This window comes from Capra hircus, assembly GCF_001704415.2.
Source record: "Capra hircus breed San Clemente chromosome X unlocalized genomic scaffold, ASM170441v1, whole genome shotgun sequence".
Lineage (NCBI taxonomy): Eukaryota > Metazoa > Chordata > Mammalia > Artiodactyla > Bovidae > Capra > Capra hircus.
Window position 1 is genome coordinate 32,584,143 of NW_017189517.1, and position 18,891 is coordinate 32,603,033.

The 18,891-nt window shown below is 37.7% G+C and overlaps 2 protein-coding genes across 5 annotated transcripts in view; both read right to left on the reverse strand.

Annotated features, from left to right (window-relative positions):
- Positions 1-12,090, reverse strand: part of LOC102184887 (putative bifunctional UDP-N-acetylglucosamine transferase and deubiquitinase ALG13) — a 72,986-nt gene extending 60,896 nt beyond the window's left edge. The window contains exon 1 of one of the 2 annotated variants that reach the window (XM_013976219.2): positions 12,004-12,090. The gene's annotated coding sequence lies outside the window, so the exon portion shown is untranslated. Of the gene's footprint in view, positions 1-11,370; positions 11,432-12,003 lie in introns of those variants that run through there. The other variant, XM_013976220.2, reaches the window with a different exon arrangement.
- LOC106503782 (UDP-N-acetylglucosamine transferase subunit ALG13 homolog) lies at positions 12,004-18,678 on the reverse strand. Of its 3 annotated transcripts, none has more exons than XM_013976222.2 (4): positions 18,546-18,656; positions 17,417-17,475; positions 16,343-16,481; positions 12,004-13,509 (listed from the first exon to the last, which is right to left on the reverse strand). In XM_013976222.2, exons 3-4 carry the CDS (start codon positions 16,411-16,413, stop codon positions 13,395-13,397), a joined length of 186 nt encoding a protein of 61 aa, XP_013831676.1. In that variant the 5' UTR covers positions 16,414-16,481; positions 17,417-17,475; positions 18,546-18,656; the 3' UTR covers positions 12,004-13,394. The 3 variants fall into 3 exon arrangements, with proteins under 3 accessions (XP_013831676.1, XP_013831677.1, XP_013831675.2); XM_013976221.2 differs by having other exon boundaries at positions 13,069-13,509; positions 17,417-17,579; positions 18,546-18,678; XM_013976223.2 differs by lacking the exon at positions 17,417-17,475.
- Between the last annotated feature and the right edge of the window lie 213 nt (positions 18,679-18,891).

Genomic DNA, 18,891 nt, shown 5'->3' on the forward strand with positions numbered 1-18,891 from the left:
CCAATCCTATCCCCACCAACTCCAGCGAACCACTAATTTACTTTCCATCTCTATGTATTTGCCTATTCTGGACACTTTGAACAAATGGTATATAATATACTGTCCTGTGGAACTGACTTCTTTCACTTAGCATGATGTTTTCAAGGAGCACCTATGTATCAGTATTTCAATCCTTTGTATAGTTAAGGTAGATTTTAGTTATCCATTCATCAGTTGACAGATATGTGGGTAGTTTCTACTTTTTGACAATCAAATGACTGATGCTGTTATAAACATTCATGTGCAAGTTTTTGTCTGGACATTTCTATTCTCTTGGGTAATACCTAGGAATGGAATTGCTTCAGCTGCACTACTGTCATTCTCATCAGTAGCATATGAGAGTTCCCAAATCACATTACTGTCCATCTCTTGGATTATAGCCATCCCATGTAGGTATGAAATGGTGCCTTCCTTGTGTTTTGCTTTTTTTGCATTCCCCTGATGGCTAATAATATTGATTATCTCTTTATGCACCTATTGGCCATGTGTTTATCTTTAATGAGATAATACTACATACATCATAGAATGACCAAAATATTTTTTAAATGACAATAGCAAATATTGACAAAGATGAAGAACAACTGGAACTCTCATATGTTGCTGGTAGGAATATAAAATAGTACATCCACTCTGGAAAAATAGTTTAGCAGATTCTTGTAAAATAAAACAGAGTTGTCATATGACCCAACAACCCCACTTCTGGGTAAATTTCCAAGAGAAATGAAAACTTAAGTTCACACAAAAACCTGCACATGAATATTTATAGCAGCTTTATTAATAATCATGATTCCTCCCAAGCTGGAAACAATGCAAACATCCTTCAAATGGTGAATGGAAAAACTGTGGTATATCCATAAAACAGAATATTCCTCAACAATAATTATGGATACATACAAGATCATGGGTGAATTCCAAATGCACTGTGCTAAGCCAATGAAGAGAGCTTCAAAGGGTTACATACTGTATGACTGCATTTATATGACATACTGGAAAAGACAAAACTACAGAAAGGGAAAACAGATCAGTTGCTGCCAGTTGTTAAGACTGCAGGAACGGGCTGACTATAAAGGGATGACAGGAGGGAATTTAAAGATGGAGTGGAAGAGTTCTGTATCTTACATTATACATTTTTAAAAATGTATAGAACTATACATGAAAATGCTAATTCTGCGATATTTAAATGTAAAAATGAATAAAACAAAAGCAGTAGAAGGAATAGAATTTATAGTCGAGGAGCTCAAAAAACAGACAAGGTTGTAGAGATAAAAACAAGGAAATTAGAGGATCAATTTAGGAAAGCCAATATCCAACCAACAGGAGTCCCAAAATGAGATGAAGAAAGTGCAGGGGAAGAAATAATGATGATGACGTAAGGAAAATTCTACCACTGCAGGATATGACTGTCTATATTTAGACTGAAAGAGTCCATGAAGCAGTCAGAACAATGAAAGCAAAAATGATGATCTGCAATGCATGTAACAACATTCCTAAAGTCAGGGAATAAAGATTCTAAAGCTTTCTAAGAGGAAAAACAGATCTTATACAAAGGATCACACATATGAATAATAATAAATTCTCAACAGAAGAATTATAAGCTAGAAAACAATGAAGTTCAATATTTGAGGGGAAATTATTTCCAATCTTGAATTCTATACCAAGCTATCAATCAGATGGGGAGACTAGAAGAAGGCATTTTCAAACTTGAAAGATTAAAAAATGTGCCATCCTTTATCAGAAAGCTAGTGGAGGACATCTGAAACCAAAATTAGTATGTTAAACCACAAAAAAGGGGTGGGGTGCATGGAATCCTGGAAACAGAAGATTCCAAAAGAGAAGCAAAAGAAATTTTAAGGTAAGGTTGCAGGGGAAATTCCAGGAGGACAGACTTTTAGGCAGGACTAGATAGAGAACCACCAGTTGAGATAAAATAAAACTACCACACAGACATATTAAAAAATAAATAAGTTACAGATAACCTAGCATGTCTAAACGTACTAGGAAAGATGACCTCCTCAGATGGAAAGCCTGAGAATAGTTCTATAGAAAACTGAGCAAATGAAAAAAACAAAAATGAAATAGTTTTATAGAAATGTAATCAGTCAACAAAACATGGCTCATATGTGAATATTTACTAAAGAAATCATAATGTCAATGCTGAAAACAGATCTCACCATAATTGATAAACTAAATTTTTGTTTTTTAAATTTAAATATCACCTATAGACTTCCTGAGGCTTCCCAGGTGGTTCAGTGGTAAAGAATCCGCCTGCCAATGCAGGAGATGCAGGTTTAATCCATGGGTCAGAAGATCCCCTGAAGAAGATGGCAACCCACTCCAGTATTCTTGTCTGGAAAATCCCATGGACAGATGAGCCTAGTGGTCCATGGGGTTGCAAGAGTTGGATAGGACTTAGCAACTAAACAACAGACTGCCTTATATGGAAGAAAGTGAGGAAGGGGATAAGGCCTTTCTTCCACAGAAGGAAGTCTATAGATGATATTCAAATATAAGAAACAAGTTAGAATGTATCATTTACAAAACATATAAAATGTTTACCTACAGGAAGCAGGGTCAGAGATGAGGAGGAACGGGACACAGAACTGCTGTCTCTTGTTATAAGCCTTGTAGAACTAGTTAATATTTTACATATTTACATGTATTATCTTAGGAAATAATAAATTAATTCAATAAAGTGAGCAAGAAACAGAACATAATAAACTGGAAAAATGATAAGCAGAATGTTACAGCTAAAAAGAACCTCTTGTTTTAAACAAGAGAAGTTCTTCATTCTTTACAGATGAAGAAATAAGTTTCAAATAATTATAAGACTTGTTCATGTTTTCACATCAAATTGGCAATAGTACTAGGACTGGAACTAAATATCGTCTCCTGATTTTTGCAATTACTATAGAAGGAATGCATTCTAAAGAAGATATGAACTAAGACTCAGAAATGGTAACCACAAGTAATGTTCCCCAAATTAGTACAATAGGACTTTTAAAAAAAGACTTGTAGGACAATACTAAAATTCTTCCTAAATGTAATAGAAAGCAATTTCATAGTAATAAATACTGTCGTTTGAAACATCTATTACACTTGAAATCCCAATTGGCTGATTATTCTTCCACAGCAAATTACTCCAATACTGCAAATCTCTAGAACAGTGGTTCTCAAGGGAAGGGCTTGGACAAAGATTGCCCCATGCCCAGAAACTCTGATTCAGCCAGGGCTGGGGTGGGTCCCAAGAATTTGCATTTTTAAAGGCTTCCCTGGTGGCTCAGTGATAATCTTCCTGCCAATGCAGGAAATGCAGTTTGGTCCCTGGGTCCAGAAGATGCCCTGGAGTAGGAAATGGCAAACCACTCCAGTATTCTTGCCTGATTTCCCAGAGGAGCCTAGTGAGCTACAGTCCATGGGGTCGCAAAGAATTGGGCACAACTTAGCAACTAAACAAGCAGTTCTGAGGTGGTGCTGATGCTACTGGCTCAGGATCACTTTGGGAACCAGTGCTCTAGAACAAGATGTTCCACCAGTTATTAATAAGTGTTGCTGAGAAGAGAGTTTCAAGGCCCTATACTATAATCCTGTCTTTGAAGTTCATATGTCCATTAGCAAAATTAAAGGCTCCAGTTCAATTCAGTTGCTCAGTCATGTCTTGACTCTTTGCGACCCCATGAATCGCAGCACGCCAGGCCTCCCTGTCCATCACCAACTCCCGGAGTTCACTCAAACTCACGTCCATCGAGTTGGTGATGCCATCCAGCCATCTCATCCTCTGTCATCCCCTTCTCCTCCTGCCCCCAATCCCTCCCAGCATCAGAGTCTTTTCCAATGAGTCAACTCTTCGCGTGAGGTGGCCAAAGTACTGAAATTTCAGCTTTAGCATTATTCCTTCCAAAGAACACCCAGGACTGATCTCCTTCAGAATGGACTGGTTGGATCTCCTTGCAGCCCAAGTGAAGTCTCTCAGTCATGTCTGACTCTTTGCGACCCCATGGATTGAGAAGCCTGCCAAGCTCCTCTGTCCATAGGATTTTCTAGGCAAGAGTACTGGAGTGGGTTGCCATTTCCTTCTCCACCTTGCAGTCCAAGGGACTCTCAAGAGTCTTCTCCAACACCACAGTTCAAAAACATCAATTCTTCAGCGCTCAGCTTTCTTCACAGTCCAACTCTCACATCCATACATGACCACTGGAAAAACCACAGCCTTGACTAGACGGACCTTTGTTGGCAAAGTAATGTCTCTGCTTTTCAACATACTATCTAGGTTGGTCATAACTTTTCTTCCAAAGAGTAAGTGTCTTTTAATTTCATGGCTGCAGTCATCATCTGCAGTGATTTTGGAGGCCCCCAAAATAAAGTCTGACACTGTTTCCACTGTTTCCCCATCTATTTCCCAAAAAGTGATGGGACCAGATGCTATGATCTGTTTTCTGAATGTTGAACTTTAAGCCAACTTTTTCACTCTCCTCTTTCATCAAGAGGCTTTTTAGTTCCTCTTCACTTTCTGCCATAAGGGTGGTGTCATCTGCATATCTGAGGTTATTGAGATTTCTCCCGGCAATCTTGATTCCAGCTTGTGCTTCTTCCAGCCTAGCATTTCTCATGATGTACTCTGCATATAAGTTAAATAAGCAGGGTGACAATATATAGCCTTGATGTACTCCTTTTCCTATTTGGAACCAGTCTGTTGTTCCATGTCCAGTTCTAAAGGCTCCAAGGAATGCCAAAGTTACCTACTTAACTTTGACCTGGTCTTTTCCATAAGGGAAAAAAAGGCCAAGTCAAAGTTAATCCACCTGCAATGCAGGAGATCTGGGTTTGATCCCTAGGTTGGGAAGATCCCCTGGAGAAGGGAAAGGTTACCCACTGCAGTATTCTGGCCTGAAGAATTCCATGGACTGTATTGTCCATGGGATCGCAAAGAGTTGGACACAACTGAGCGACTTTCACTTTCAAAGTTAAACAGGCAACTTTAGCATTCAAGTTAATGGTTTTTAGTGCACTATAGCTAATGCTTTCAAATTTTCAAAGTTTGAGGAATGTTACTCCAGGAATTTTTCTGTGATCTAAATCTAAGGATGTTGGAATAATTACATTAGATACTGTATGTCAAGTGCTTACATAACTGCTCAATAAGTATTTGTTGCTGTTGTTGTTTGGTTGCGAAGTCATCTCCAACTCTTTTGCAACCCCATGGACCACCAGGTTCCTCCATCCATGGGATTTCCCAGGCAAGAATACTGGAGTGGTTTGCCACTTCCCCCTCCAGGGAATCTTCCTGACCCAGAGATCAAATCTGTGTCTCCTGCATTGGCAGGCGGATTCTTTACCACTGAGCCACCAGGGAAGCCCCCTGTTAACTGCTATCTGCCAAATAAAAAGGTTCACTAAGAAATTATTCTTTGGTCCAAAAAAAAAAGGTAAGAAACAGAACAATTTCACCTAAATTCTACTGAAAATCAAGCCATAGTTCAAATATAGCTTCTCAGAGGCACTTTCCCAAACCTTAATGCATCTCCTCCCTTTGACATTGAAAATAGGAAGAAAAACAATTGCCTAAAAGACCTTTTAAGCACTGTACTATGGGTACAGATTAAAATAAATTGAAGAAAATAAAAATAATTAACAAATCATTTGACCTGTCATAAAATTGATGTGTTTTTACAACTACTTTTCATACCATAATTCAACTTGAAAAAGGGATTTGTTGTTTTAACTGGAATTGTCTATTTCTTCTTTCACTGATGAAATAGGGAAATTCTCTGTACTATGAAGAATATAAATACTAATAGTTTTAATTCAAAGATAATACTCCTTCATGTTTCTATGAGTAAATTAAATATGCCTGGATTTTTTTTAAAAGTATACACTGTGACATATATGGTATATTTGTAAATGTATAAAAATGTTTTTGAGCAATTATTTTAATTTCTAAGAGACAATACAGTATCATGAAAAGATTATGAAATTTGTTATGCCATTTCAATCTGTCTGCATTGGTTTCCTTAAGTGAAAGTGAAGTCGCTCAGTCGTGTCCAACTCTTTGCGACCCCGTGGACTGTAGCCCACCAGGCTCCTCTGTCCATGGGATTCTCCAGGCAAGAATACTGGAGTGGGTTGCCACTTAACTGTAAAATAAAGTTGACAGGCTATATGATCTCTAAGCTCTTTCAGGTCTAAAGCAGTGTGATTCTCTGCGAGTCAAAAGTAGGTAACAGATATACCCTCCCTTTAGATGAACAAATTTGTGATCAACATTAACCATAGCTTGTAGGGGGATTAACATATTATCCTGGCAAATTGTGGGGCAGAATGGCCCACATAAAAATAATAAATCTTACCTTGTCAAATGAAATAAACAGACTTGGATTTTTAAACATAACAAAATTCGTAACTATGTGTAGTGATGGATGTTAACTAAACTTATTGTGGTAATCATTTTTTGCTATGAAAGTCAAAGTCGCTCAGTCGTGTCCAACTCTCTTGTGACCCCATGGACTTACACAGTCCATGGAATTCTCCAGGCCAGAATACTGTAGTGGGTAACCATTCCCTTATCCAGGGGATCTTCCCAACCCAGGGATCGAACTTAGGTCTCCTGCACTGCAGGCAGATTCTTTACCAGCTGAGCCACCAGGGAAGCCCTTATTTTTCACTATATATACATATCAAATCATTAAGTTATACAACTTAATGTTACATGTCAATTATAAGTCAACAAAACTGAAAAAATTAACAGATATATGTATATAACAACATCACTGCCTGCTGTAAAGGCAATTAGCATTTTTTTAATTGATAAATCATTTACTTCAGTCATTTTTCAGTATGAAATAACATGGGGCCAATGGGGGAAACTGCTCTGCAATTCTATAGAAACCTGTTATGGTCTTTCATTACTGAAAAATATAACGGTAAACTTTTTTAAAAAAACATTTTTAACAGTACCCTGAAACTAGAACCTGTCACTTCTTTTCATGGTGAACATTGATGACAGAATTAGCAATGCAAGATTAGTGAAGAAAAGAAATACAATGGTTCTAAACAAAATCCGGCCATAAGGCCCTATACCAACTCCTCAAAGTTTTAGGAAGGAGGCAATAAAGAAAAATAATTGACTTCCCAGAACAGTTATTCTTGTTCAGATATGCAAAACAGAAGAAACATTATCAGGAGCCACTTGCTTTCATTTCCTCTCTTCCCTAGTTCCACCCGAAGCATTCTAATACAGATTACAAAAAAAAGAAAAATAGTATGTTTAAAAATATATTGACACAGAAATACTGAAGGCTGTTTTTTGTTGTTTTTTAAGCTACTTGCAGTCTACAGACAGATGGGATTAAAGGAAGGGAGAATAAAGACCAGAACATTCTTTTGTTTTGATGCACTGAAGAGACTCATTCCCTTACTCCTCTAAGTAAACTTTAATTCTTTAACCACAACCCCAGCTAGAGACTGAATATGAATTTAAATATGAAATTCAAGGAAGATTTTGCTTTCTTTATTACTTAGGACTGAATTCTAGGAAAGTATCTCTAAGCCTACTCCTACTTCTTAAAACAAAAACTCTAACCAAGAGGAATGTATTATTTCAACATTTTTTTTAATTTTCAAACATGCCACACATGTCTTAGAAGTCACCTATGAAGGAAGCTAGTTTTACTAGTTTACAAATGGAAAAACTGAAATTCAGAAAACCACTTTGAAACATAAGAATGTGTTTCACTCCTAAATTTGGGGAGTAGGTGTATTATCTACTTTCTTCATACAGTAGTAGAGAAACAATCAGTATATTCTGGAAAAAAGAGGAAATGAACAGAAAAAGATGCAATATATGGCCTCTCACAGACATTCCAACAGTGACTATCAGTTCAGCAAATACCTTAGAAGCACACTTGATAGTGAGTAAATTACAACACTATGTTGCTTTACCAAATAGCCTAATGTAATATATCCTAAAATAACTACTATAAATGTATATAATTTTCATTTAGCTCTTTTTATCAATTAGAAACTACTACAAAAGTTTTTGGGTTATAGATACTGAGTTAAAGTATTCAGGTTAGTTTCAAAATGCTGCTTGGCATGTTTCAAATGAGAAAAATTTATAATTTGTTTTATATTATAAAAACTGGAAGTCACTAAACTTAAATGTATTTAATCAGAGGGTTTAATTATAAAGGAGTCTGTTATCATTAAATATTAATGAACAATGACCAAGGAATCAAATTACTGAAGTTGGCCTCCATCTAGGGATTCTTAACCTAGCACAGCCTCAAGGTACCTGTAAATTCCTTGTAATTCATGGCAAAATGTTAGTACCAGAGAAGCAGTAGTTTTAAGTATTTTGAAGGGTTTCATGATCTCCCAAAAGCTTAAGAACGACTGCCTTTAAAAGTAGGACTGTAGCCATCAAAATACGATCATGACATGGGAATTATCTGAAGGTCTAGTGGTTAAGACTCTCTGCTTCCACTGCCAGGGGCATGGGTTTGATCCCTGCTCAGGGAACTAAGATCTAGTAGGCTGCAGAACACAGATCCCCCTCCCTACCCCCACCCCTCCACCGGCCCAAAAAATCAATCATGACAGAGTATCAATCTGCCAGGATATAGTAAAAATTCATAAAGACAGTAAGGATCTAGAAATGAAATACCAAAACAGATAGGACATGATGGTATTAAAAACTGCTCAAAATATTTTTTAAGAATCAATATCAACATCAAGAAACATGTATTTTACCTTGCCGTCTGAAGCTAAATTTTTTTGCTTATCTTTTATCTAGCCACCTAAAAAATCATAATTGAAAGAACAGATTGTACTAGAATATTCATGTAAGGAATGAACCATTTAACAAGGAATTAAGTGTGATTTTGTGGTTATCCTCTGTACTCTCTTACTGGAAAACACTATAGTTACTGCTTTTTATAAATCTCTGATTTTTAACACCATGTTTGTCCAAAAATCCCCAACAGGTATCGTTATTTGACAGATCCTTAAATACCACTAGAACATTACATAGGATCAGCACTGCTATGTTTTAAATGCTATTTCTACAAACACTTGATCCTACAAACTTCACCATATCATGTGATGGTCATCACATCTTTCTTCTGAATGAGAGGCATACTAGAGATTTTGAAGTCAAGTCAAAGACAGTGTGAAGTGAAAGTGTGCAAGATGACAATGTTTCCTAGCCCCAATACCTAATCAAGATAATGAGAAAGGACTACTAAATTACAGAAGTGCATTTATCATTTACAGACAGCCTACTGTTTTTCTGGCAGAAGACTCATAAATATAGTTCCTCCTCAAGCATACTGTAAGAGTTCCTCCAGAGCAGGAACCAAGTCTAGAGTCCTGCTGATACAAAAAGTAGATTCTTACCATGCATTTATGTTTAAAAATTAAAACAAAAAAAAAAGTAAGAGAACAAATAAACAAGTGGGCTTGAAACATTTAGGAAGTAAAGCTAAGAGTATCTGGTGACCAATCATATATAAAGGATTGGAGATGTAAAAGTTACAGCCTGGAGGGCTGACTCAATGGTGACACCATTAATACAAATAAGGATCTCAGAAGCATGAAAAGAAGTAAGATTTGTTTAGGGCACATCAAATTCAGGATACTTCAGAAATTTATGAGACTGACATGACCTATAGGCAACTGGAAAATACCATGCAGGAGCTCAAATCACAGTTGGGGGATATATATGGGAGACAGAGAAACCCTAGGAGTGAAAATACCAAGAAAAAGTATATAAAGAGGACCAAAAACAGAGCCCAAAATACAAACATTTTAAGAGAAAACAAGAGCCTGGCAAATAAGTTGCAACCAGGTAACCAACTGGGAGTTTAGCAATCAGTATGCTTTCAAATAAGCAATGTAAAAACTGAAATAGATTACATAGCTACAATCACAATTCCCAGATCATCTTTTGGATATTTAAGAAGCATAAAACTACTTTTTCACGTTATGCTCTGAGGTCAGTCTCCTCACTTGCAAAATGGAACAGTAACTATTTCATAAGGTTATATTATAAATGAGTATGTTTATATAAAATGTTTTAAACAGTACACCATACATACTAAGCAGGCAATGGGTATTAACTGTTACTACTATTTTTCACTCCCCACTCCCCCATAAAAGTATGGTATTAACTGTTTAGCAGAAAATTGATTACCACACAGCTATCAGGACCACCCAGTCCAAATCGTTTCCAAAACACAATTTCAAATTATTTGCCCATACATCTCATTTCTCAGACCATATGAAGATTTTTCGTCATCTCTGATAATTTCCTATTTTTAACAAATCACAGAGATTAAGTGCTTACATTATTAACATGATAAAGGACCAAGAAAAATTACATTACTGTTAGTCATTCCTGACATCCTTAGTCTTGGAAAACTTCCTCAAATTATCAAAGTGGTACATATTTTTATATTGCCCTGTGTCTACATGATTTGCCTTTAAAAACATACAAAGCAGTGCTCTGATTCTAGGTTCTAGGTGTCTAGAATCACTAGACAGTACTTTGAGATGATTACTTTTCAATGTTGCAGAACCACACAACAAGTTCATCAGTTCTGTCTTACCTAACACCAAATCCTCTTTTTCCCTTCCAAATTATAAGCACAGTCTATTATAAATTCTTTACTTTCCAAGCATCCATAACTTCACATCACCTTTCACCTACTCCAACATCAATCAACTTTCTACCATTACCTGCCCACCTCTGAACCTACCAACAATGTGAATTTCTCAAAATGCTAAACTTTCTCTTTCACTGCCTTAACCTCTCAATATCTCTCAATATAAAACTGCTAAATAAACTGCACTGCACTTAGGCATTGATTTCAAAAATCTGAAACCCTGTCAGGTAATGAAACTAAACAAATTTTATTTTAGTGGATACATATTTCAAATAGAATTTTGGTTACCATTAATTTCTTCATAAGGATCAATCAGACAAACACTTGGCAATTAATTTATCCTAGCCTCTTTCCTCATCTGTAAAATGAGTGGTTTGTACTAGGTATTTTTAAAATTCTCTACCAATTCCAAAAGTCTAGAATTCTTTGTCTTAAAGTCTACTTGTTCAATCTAGTATCAATCCTATCCATGGCATTTTGCTAGATGCCAAAAACTCAGGAGTAATCGGTTTCTAAGTCCAAGGCAAGGTTGCAACACACCAAAGGAAAACCCAACTTAGTGAATTGTAAAATTCCCACTAAAATAAACTTCTGGAAATGAAGAAAATCTCCCCTGGATATGATTAAAGTAACTAAATACTAGGCAAACATAAAAAGAAAACAAAAAGCTTACAACATGTATTATGGTATGGTACAAAAAGCACAGGAATGGGAGTCAAGAAGTTGCTTCTAGTGGCAGCTCTGTCAAAGGCTATCATTTTAGACATGTTGTAACCTCTTGTCTTCTTCCTCACCTGAGAAATGAAGGGAATGAACTAGACAGTCTTGAGGATTCCTGCCAAATCAAAATGATTCTAAGATGTTCGCTGATTTTTAAACCTCACAACTGATACAAAATTCCCCACAAAGCTGTAGTCGAGATGTCACTACACACAACTGACACCACTGGTTGAAGCCTCTGCTAAATGAAATAATGAAATCTGGGTTATGTACTCATGTGGGAAAGAAGCAGAGGATTTAGGGCTTTTTAGTTGTCTAATGTTTAAGTAGACCCTTTCATTTATTTCTGATTCCCTATGGCTAATCCTTCATGACATAAGATAATTAAAGATTGAGTGATCAACATAAATTTTAAGCCACAATTTTTCTCAAACTAGAGAAATACATTTAAAAGAAAAGCCCAGAAAAGTAAAACTCTATGGATTTGAATAGGGACTTTCCTATAGCATTTGGTTAACACTAATATACAATATAATTATGATTATGGTGCTGTAAATTCTCAACCATGTAGATATAGATTACTCACTTTTTAGATTAATCTCAGCAAAATTTTAATCCAAGTTGGCATCCTCCTGCTACCCAGAGTACTTCTCAGCCACCACCTTCTACCATTAGTAACAATTTATTTTATTATTAGCCTAAGTAAAACACAATCAGGAAAATAAATCTACAAAAGCATTATTTAATGCATCCCAAGTAAGATGTTTAGAATATTCAACATCTTGGGATAATACTATCGAAAATAAATCTTTATAGTGAATGCTCTTTTATGGAACAGTTATATCTAAACTTTCTACCAAAAAACTGTCAATATTTATGGATAATCTACTTTATTTTATAGGTCTTTAGACTACTTACCCTGTTCAGAATTTCATAAAGTATCTATTTTGAGCTATGTGACTTTTAAAACCATACATTTAGGCCCTTATACACCTTAGATCATTTATTCATTTGTAAAATTAATTTTATAAGGACATAAATAATTCCTCTATGATGCTACAGTAAATGTTTCAATACCACTGTAAGAGGGTGGTCCTTAAAAAAAAATAGCAATTCCTATCGGCACCAATGCTTTTTAATTTACTCTAAAACCAGTAAAGCTTTGACATTGGGTAAGATTGTTTTTGTCACTTTTTTTTTTATCATTGTGAACTCAGTGTTTATTAATAAGGGTGGGATTATACCGTTACAAAATTCCTTGCAATTTTTATATTTCCTCCTTTTATTTCTCTAACCCTTTTCTTCCCAGACTTTTAATTCACATGAGGCAGGCCCTAGAAATTATTTCTTGACATTTAACTGTCACTTTCTATTTATACTTTATAAGAACAAAATGAATACATCCACTCCACTCTATTCTTCAGGATAATAATTTCTTGAAGGATAACAGATCAACTGACTCGAAAGTTAATCTTTTTAAGGTAATTACTGAGCTTATATAATTTATTTCACAGAACACAACCCATTTTTGTTTTGTTTTGTTTTAATTTGGTTTCTTGGAGTATGAAGCTAAAGATTCTGACTCAAATGTTTTTTTACAAGTCTGTTACTGTTTCATTGTTTAAGGAACATAAAGTAACTACATTTGAGGTTTTTGTCAAAGCCTTCATATTTAATTCTTTTTTTCATGATTCCAAGTCCTTTGGGATTCAAGGATAAACTATGTGAATGTTCACTACATATTTCTTTTACTAAAATATGAAGATTAGGAAAAAATCTAATAAACTTGTGAAACTGCAATTAGAATTTGGACCCAAATGCTAACATTCACAAATAAAATTTTCTATACATTCTATAGATGTAGGAGACTTATTAATTTATATTATTCTATAAACATATACTCTATATTAAACTTGATTTAACCACATTCCACGGGTTGAATTTGAGGGGTGTTTTAAAGTGTTGAGAGTTTAGTGTTTATTTTTGTAATCCAACAACTTTATCCAAAAATGCAGAAAATTTTTCTGGCTGGCCAGGAGGAAAACATTTCAGTGTTGATAAGTCCATTGACTGTAACAGCCCAGGAAGCATGCTAAAACAAAAGAAGAAAAATATTAGGTAACATGGGAGAAAATTTCATAATGCAATTCTGCCCACTTGATGACTGAATCTAACTTCCAAGAATAATGTGATGCTTCTCAAACTATGTGAATTTTAATGTATTTTAATATTACAGGTATATACACTAATAATAAAACAACACAAAGAGCTTATGTCAATAGCAATGCAACAGTCACTTTATCTTTTATGTCAACTAAAAGATTTCAGAAATGTTACTTCATGAAAAATGTGGTCATATGGTTTGGGAACACTTCTCAGGACTATGCAGATATAACTTGAAGTAAATTAATTTATGAAAACAGAATAAATGAAACCAAGAGTGACAGCTACAAGACAAGCACAATAAGCTGGGGAGACTACTAGACCATGCATGAAGACTGTAAAATAACTTTTTTTGCTAGTAATTTACTATTATAAATCCATATATAATTAAGCAACGTACAATCGCCATGCATGTTGGAAATAAGGTTTCAATCACAACATAAAATTATTACTTCAAGAAATTTAATATTACAGCAGCCACTTAAGTTAGAACAGACATACAGTCATCCAGCCTAGATTTGCGGCAAACAAATGATACACCTAAAATGAAAATACAACCAATTATTGATTCTTCTTATGGCATTCATGCATGTGACTTTCTTGAAATTAATACAAGTAAAAAAGAATTCTAGAACTGAAAAAAGATTAATAAACTGGAGACTTGTACAACTGCCCTTTCAGCCTGAGAGTCAGAAAGTGTTTATGAAATCACTATTTCCCCTTTTTTAACGTACTAACATAAAAACCAAAGCTAATTTAATATTTAGAATGAAATACTCATCAAAGGTATCTGGAAAAATTAACTTGCATAAACTAAGGAAGATGATTATTTATTCTACTTCAAAAATGGTATTAACTCGTAACAATCTCACCTACCTAAGGACAGATATGCCAATTATCTGCAGCCCAAGTAATGTTTATTATCTGGCTTCTCCCCACACTCACAATATTGTAAGAATGGCTTCTACATTACAAAGCCACACTGACATTCCCTCTCCTCCATCATTACAGGGATTAGAACATCAACCATTGCTCCTGCAACATTCAACGAATCTGTCTCCTCTCAAAGAAAATAAAAATCTTTGTTTTTGTGTTCACTGACACATGCCAAGTGTCTAGAATAATGCCTGGCACATAATATGTGTTCAATAAATAATGAATGAACAAGTATTTGTTGAGTGCCTAAGAGACAAAAAGCATAAAATTAAAAGAAAAGCTTACATTTTAGCCAGTTTCTTCTAGAGTTTAAAGTTTATTTTAAATTTCAACTTTTAATAACATAAGAAATATTTATTCTGTAATACTTCCATGAGGTTTTTCCCTTTTAAAACATCAAATTAGGACTGTATTTAAAATCAAATAATTGTGAATTACTGACCTGACCCTTTGGCAAGCTTCTAGTGTCTGAAGAAGAATTAATAGAAAACAAACCAGGAATTTTCTCCATCCTTCTATTGTGATGATCAGTTCTTGCTGAATTCTAATATACTTCTAGAAAATAATACTCCTCACCAAAAAGCAATTCCTCTGCTTAAAATACTCTTTATATTTCTTATTAAACATACAATAAAACCAGAATTTTTATGTGAGCTCTCCCCGCCCAACTTCAACTTCATATTACAGCCACCCTTGCTTACTATATTTCTGCCACACTAACCCTCTATTCCTCAAACACACCAAACTCCAAGCTCATTCCCAACTTAGGGCCTTTGCAATGTCCACTGTTGCTTCTCACTCTAGAGCTTCACATGACTGGCTCGCTCTAGACATTCAGGTTTCAGCTCAAATGCACACCCAGTCATGCCTTCCCTGACCATTCTAATTAATCTTCACCCCAGCTATCACATCACCCTGCCCTATTTTCTCCATAACACATTTCACCATGTGAAATTCTCTGGATTGCTTATTTATGAACTGTTTAATGTCTATCTCCCACCACTGGAATACAGGTACCATGAGAGCAGGGACTTTATGTCATGTTCAGCACTATATCCACAGCACCAAGGGCTTCCCTGATAGCTCAGTTGGTAAGGAATCTGCCTGCAATGCAGGAGACCCCAGTTTGATTCCTGGGTCAGGAATATCCGCTGGACAAGGGCTAGGCTACCCACTCCAGTATTTTTGGGCTTCCCTTGTCACTCAGCTGTAAAGAATCTGCCTGCAATGTGGAAGACCTGGGTTCGATCCCTGAGTTGGGAAGATCCACTGGAGAAGGGAAAGTCTACCGACTTAAGTATTCTGGCCTAGAGAATTCCGTGGACTGTACAGTCCCTGGGGTTGCAAACAATGGGACACGACTGAGTGACTTTCACTTTCCACAACAACAAAACAATGCCTGCTTTGCATTAAGTATAGTTGAATGAATGAATAAATGAGTAAATTTAATTCATGGATTCCAGTGGATTTACTGAAGTCAAAACCTTAACTGAAAATGCGCAAATGCCTTCCTTGCATAATGAAAAATAATGAACTCAAAAGTTTATATGCTCAGAGACCTGAACACCTAGATGAACATAAATAGACACATGTGCACACACATTCAGATATTCACATGCAATGAAATAAGCATAGACACTGAAATACAACACAGAGATCACAGTCAAAGTAGAAGACAAACAAGCAGGTTTTACTGGTGAGAAACTCAAAATGTTTGCTAAGTGGGAGAAAGTAAGAAGTCAAAGACACAGGTTGGTTAGGTAGGCAGGTAAGAATAGCTAGGAAGGAATTAAGACAAGAGGTCAACTAAGCAGTTTCAAGTATACCTGCAGGTACAGTAGAAGAGATGCCCGTCTTTGTGTAGCTGCTTTGCCAATTCCAGTTGATGATTGTTCATCAACCTTTCATTTATAACCACTACAAGTGGCTTTCTTTTCTCCAAAGTCTCCAAACAGCTTCCTGCACCTACAAAAATATACCAAATTTGTCAATATAGTTTTACAAAAAGTTAAGGTGCTTCACCAGGCTTTATAGCTTGAACTCAAGGCAACACTACAAGCCTTTTAATCAGAGAGTCAAAATGACAAAAAATAGTTATGTCTTGCTCTCTAGTAAGTGTTACAAACCTGACTTGAAAAATACATTCTTTATCACTGCCAACAATATTAAGACCTATGATTCAGTGCTTTGCAACTTGCCCACCAGTAGTACGCCCTGGGCATGGGCCCTGAATACAAATAAGATTCAGGTTCAACATACTGTACAGGAAGCCGTTGTTGTTGTTCAGTCGCTTTGACACTCCTTATGAGTCTGCCTGTCAAAATAGGATAAATCTCCACAAACATGCACATATACAATATTTGGGCCAATTCTTTTAAGTCTAAACTCATTTAGATAGCTCAAATGGGAGCGAGGAGACTGTTGAGTGAAAAATTCTTTTGGGGTAGATGATGCCAGTACCAGACTGTTACCTGCCTACCACTTATTGACTGGATAAGTTACTTAACCTTTTAATAGAAATATAAAAAATCTTCCAAAGCCAGCAGCATCTCAATGATCAATTGCTGAACATTCCTGCAGATCTAAGCCCAGATATTAATTTCAACTGACAACTCTTAACACATGTCATTGGATATATTATTTTGCCTCTCTGTGTTTAGGGTTCCTAACTGTAAAGCTGGGCTTCAGTGACTGATTTCCCATTTTCTTATCACCCAGAAATTATAAATCCTCTCCAATAATGTTCTTGGTCTCGACTGTTATATTGAAATCAGTATTATATTCAAAAGGGCTACTGGTGAGTTATCCTAGTGATTTTATTTTACATCAGAAAAGTTCGAGTTTCTGTTCTTATTTATGGTCGATCAAAAACCAAACCGGGCGATTCTAAAGCACTTTACCTGCGTGACTAATAACAAGATCTGCTTTCTGAAGGTCTTCCTTCAGTGAATCCTTATACCTGTAAACATCCAGAGTGAATGACTCAGTACTGAATGGTTCAGGCACCACCTTTCCTCTACCTATTTGTAGGACAAGTCGGTTGTAACCGAGGCTCTGGATTATCTGAAATGGAAAAAAAAAAAAAAGAAAAAGCAGGCCTTTTAAACAGGCCACTGCCAAACAGCAATGACGGCAACAAATCCCCCAATCGAAGCACGGGATGTCAACTAGTCGAACTGGAGCCTATTTGCTACTTTTTCAAAAAGCTCCTTTTTCCCGTCCTGGGCCCCAACGTGGAGCCTAACCCTAAACGATCTAAACGCCCCATCTCACCACGTCGGGCAAGAAATGGCCCTGCGAGATAGAGGAAGCAAGGCAAAGACTCTTAAAGAGACGTTGCAAACTACGGAGGAAGAGTGAGGCACAACGTTGTCGTGGCCCAGAACTGGGGCTGCGGGAACACGAGCCCTGAGGAGAGGACGCGCTCCTGGGACGCCGGACAGGAAGGCGCCTGAGGCGGAGGGAAGGCGCAGTGGCCTCGGACCGAGGGCCGCAGAGCAAGGCTGGGGCAGGCGGGGGCGGCGCGCCAGCAGGACCGGTCGGCTGGGGCCGAGCCGGGCCCCACGGTGCGCGTCAAAGGCGCGTCCCTGAGAGGTCTTGAGGAGCGGCCTGCGAGGCGGGCCCGGGTCCGGGAGGCGGGCCGGAGCCCCGGCTCGGGGAGGCGGAGCCGCTGAAAGGAGGGGCGAAGCCGGAGGAAGGAGAGGCGGAGGCGGAGAATCGGAGGGGAAAAGCCGGGGGGGGGGGGGAGGAGGAGCTGGAGAAGGATGGGGAGGAGCGGCCCAGGAAGGCGGCGGGGAACAGGCAGAGGAGGCGGAGGATTCTGAGGAGCGGGGGAGCGGAAGGAGGGCCCAGTCAGGCGCTGGGAGGAGCCGGCCGAGGGGCGGCGGCACCTGAGGTCGAGCTGCTAGGGGTTCTTCGCGAGCGCCGCGGTCAGGCAAGGTTACCGAGGTTAGCGGTCAGGCTGGCGGCAGCGACTGGCGAGCGCAGAGCGGCGAGCCCAGCCGCAGCCCGCCCGCCTCCCCCACTCACTTGCAGATTGTCGTGCGCCGATACACACGCAATGAGGTCGTCAAAGCTGGTGGTCCCTACAGTAACAAAAACGCACTTCATAGCGCGGGTTCCGCAGCCCCGAATCGCAAGGGCCGGATGTGACGTATCGGAGGCCACGCGGGCAGCCGCGTTGGGTGCAAGAACCGGAAGTCGGCCGTGGCCACCAGGGGGCAGTGGGCGCCTGGTCTGTGTCTCCGGGGATGGGAGGAAAGCAACGACTGCTCCTGGCCTAAGTGCTGGCCACTTTCGTAAGCCTTTTGCGTGTAGGAGTTCATGGGACCTTCATAGTAAGGAGGTGGGAAATTGACAATTTTTTTTTTCAAAA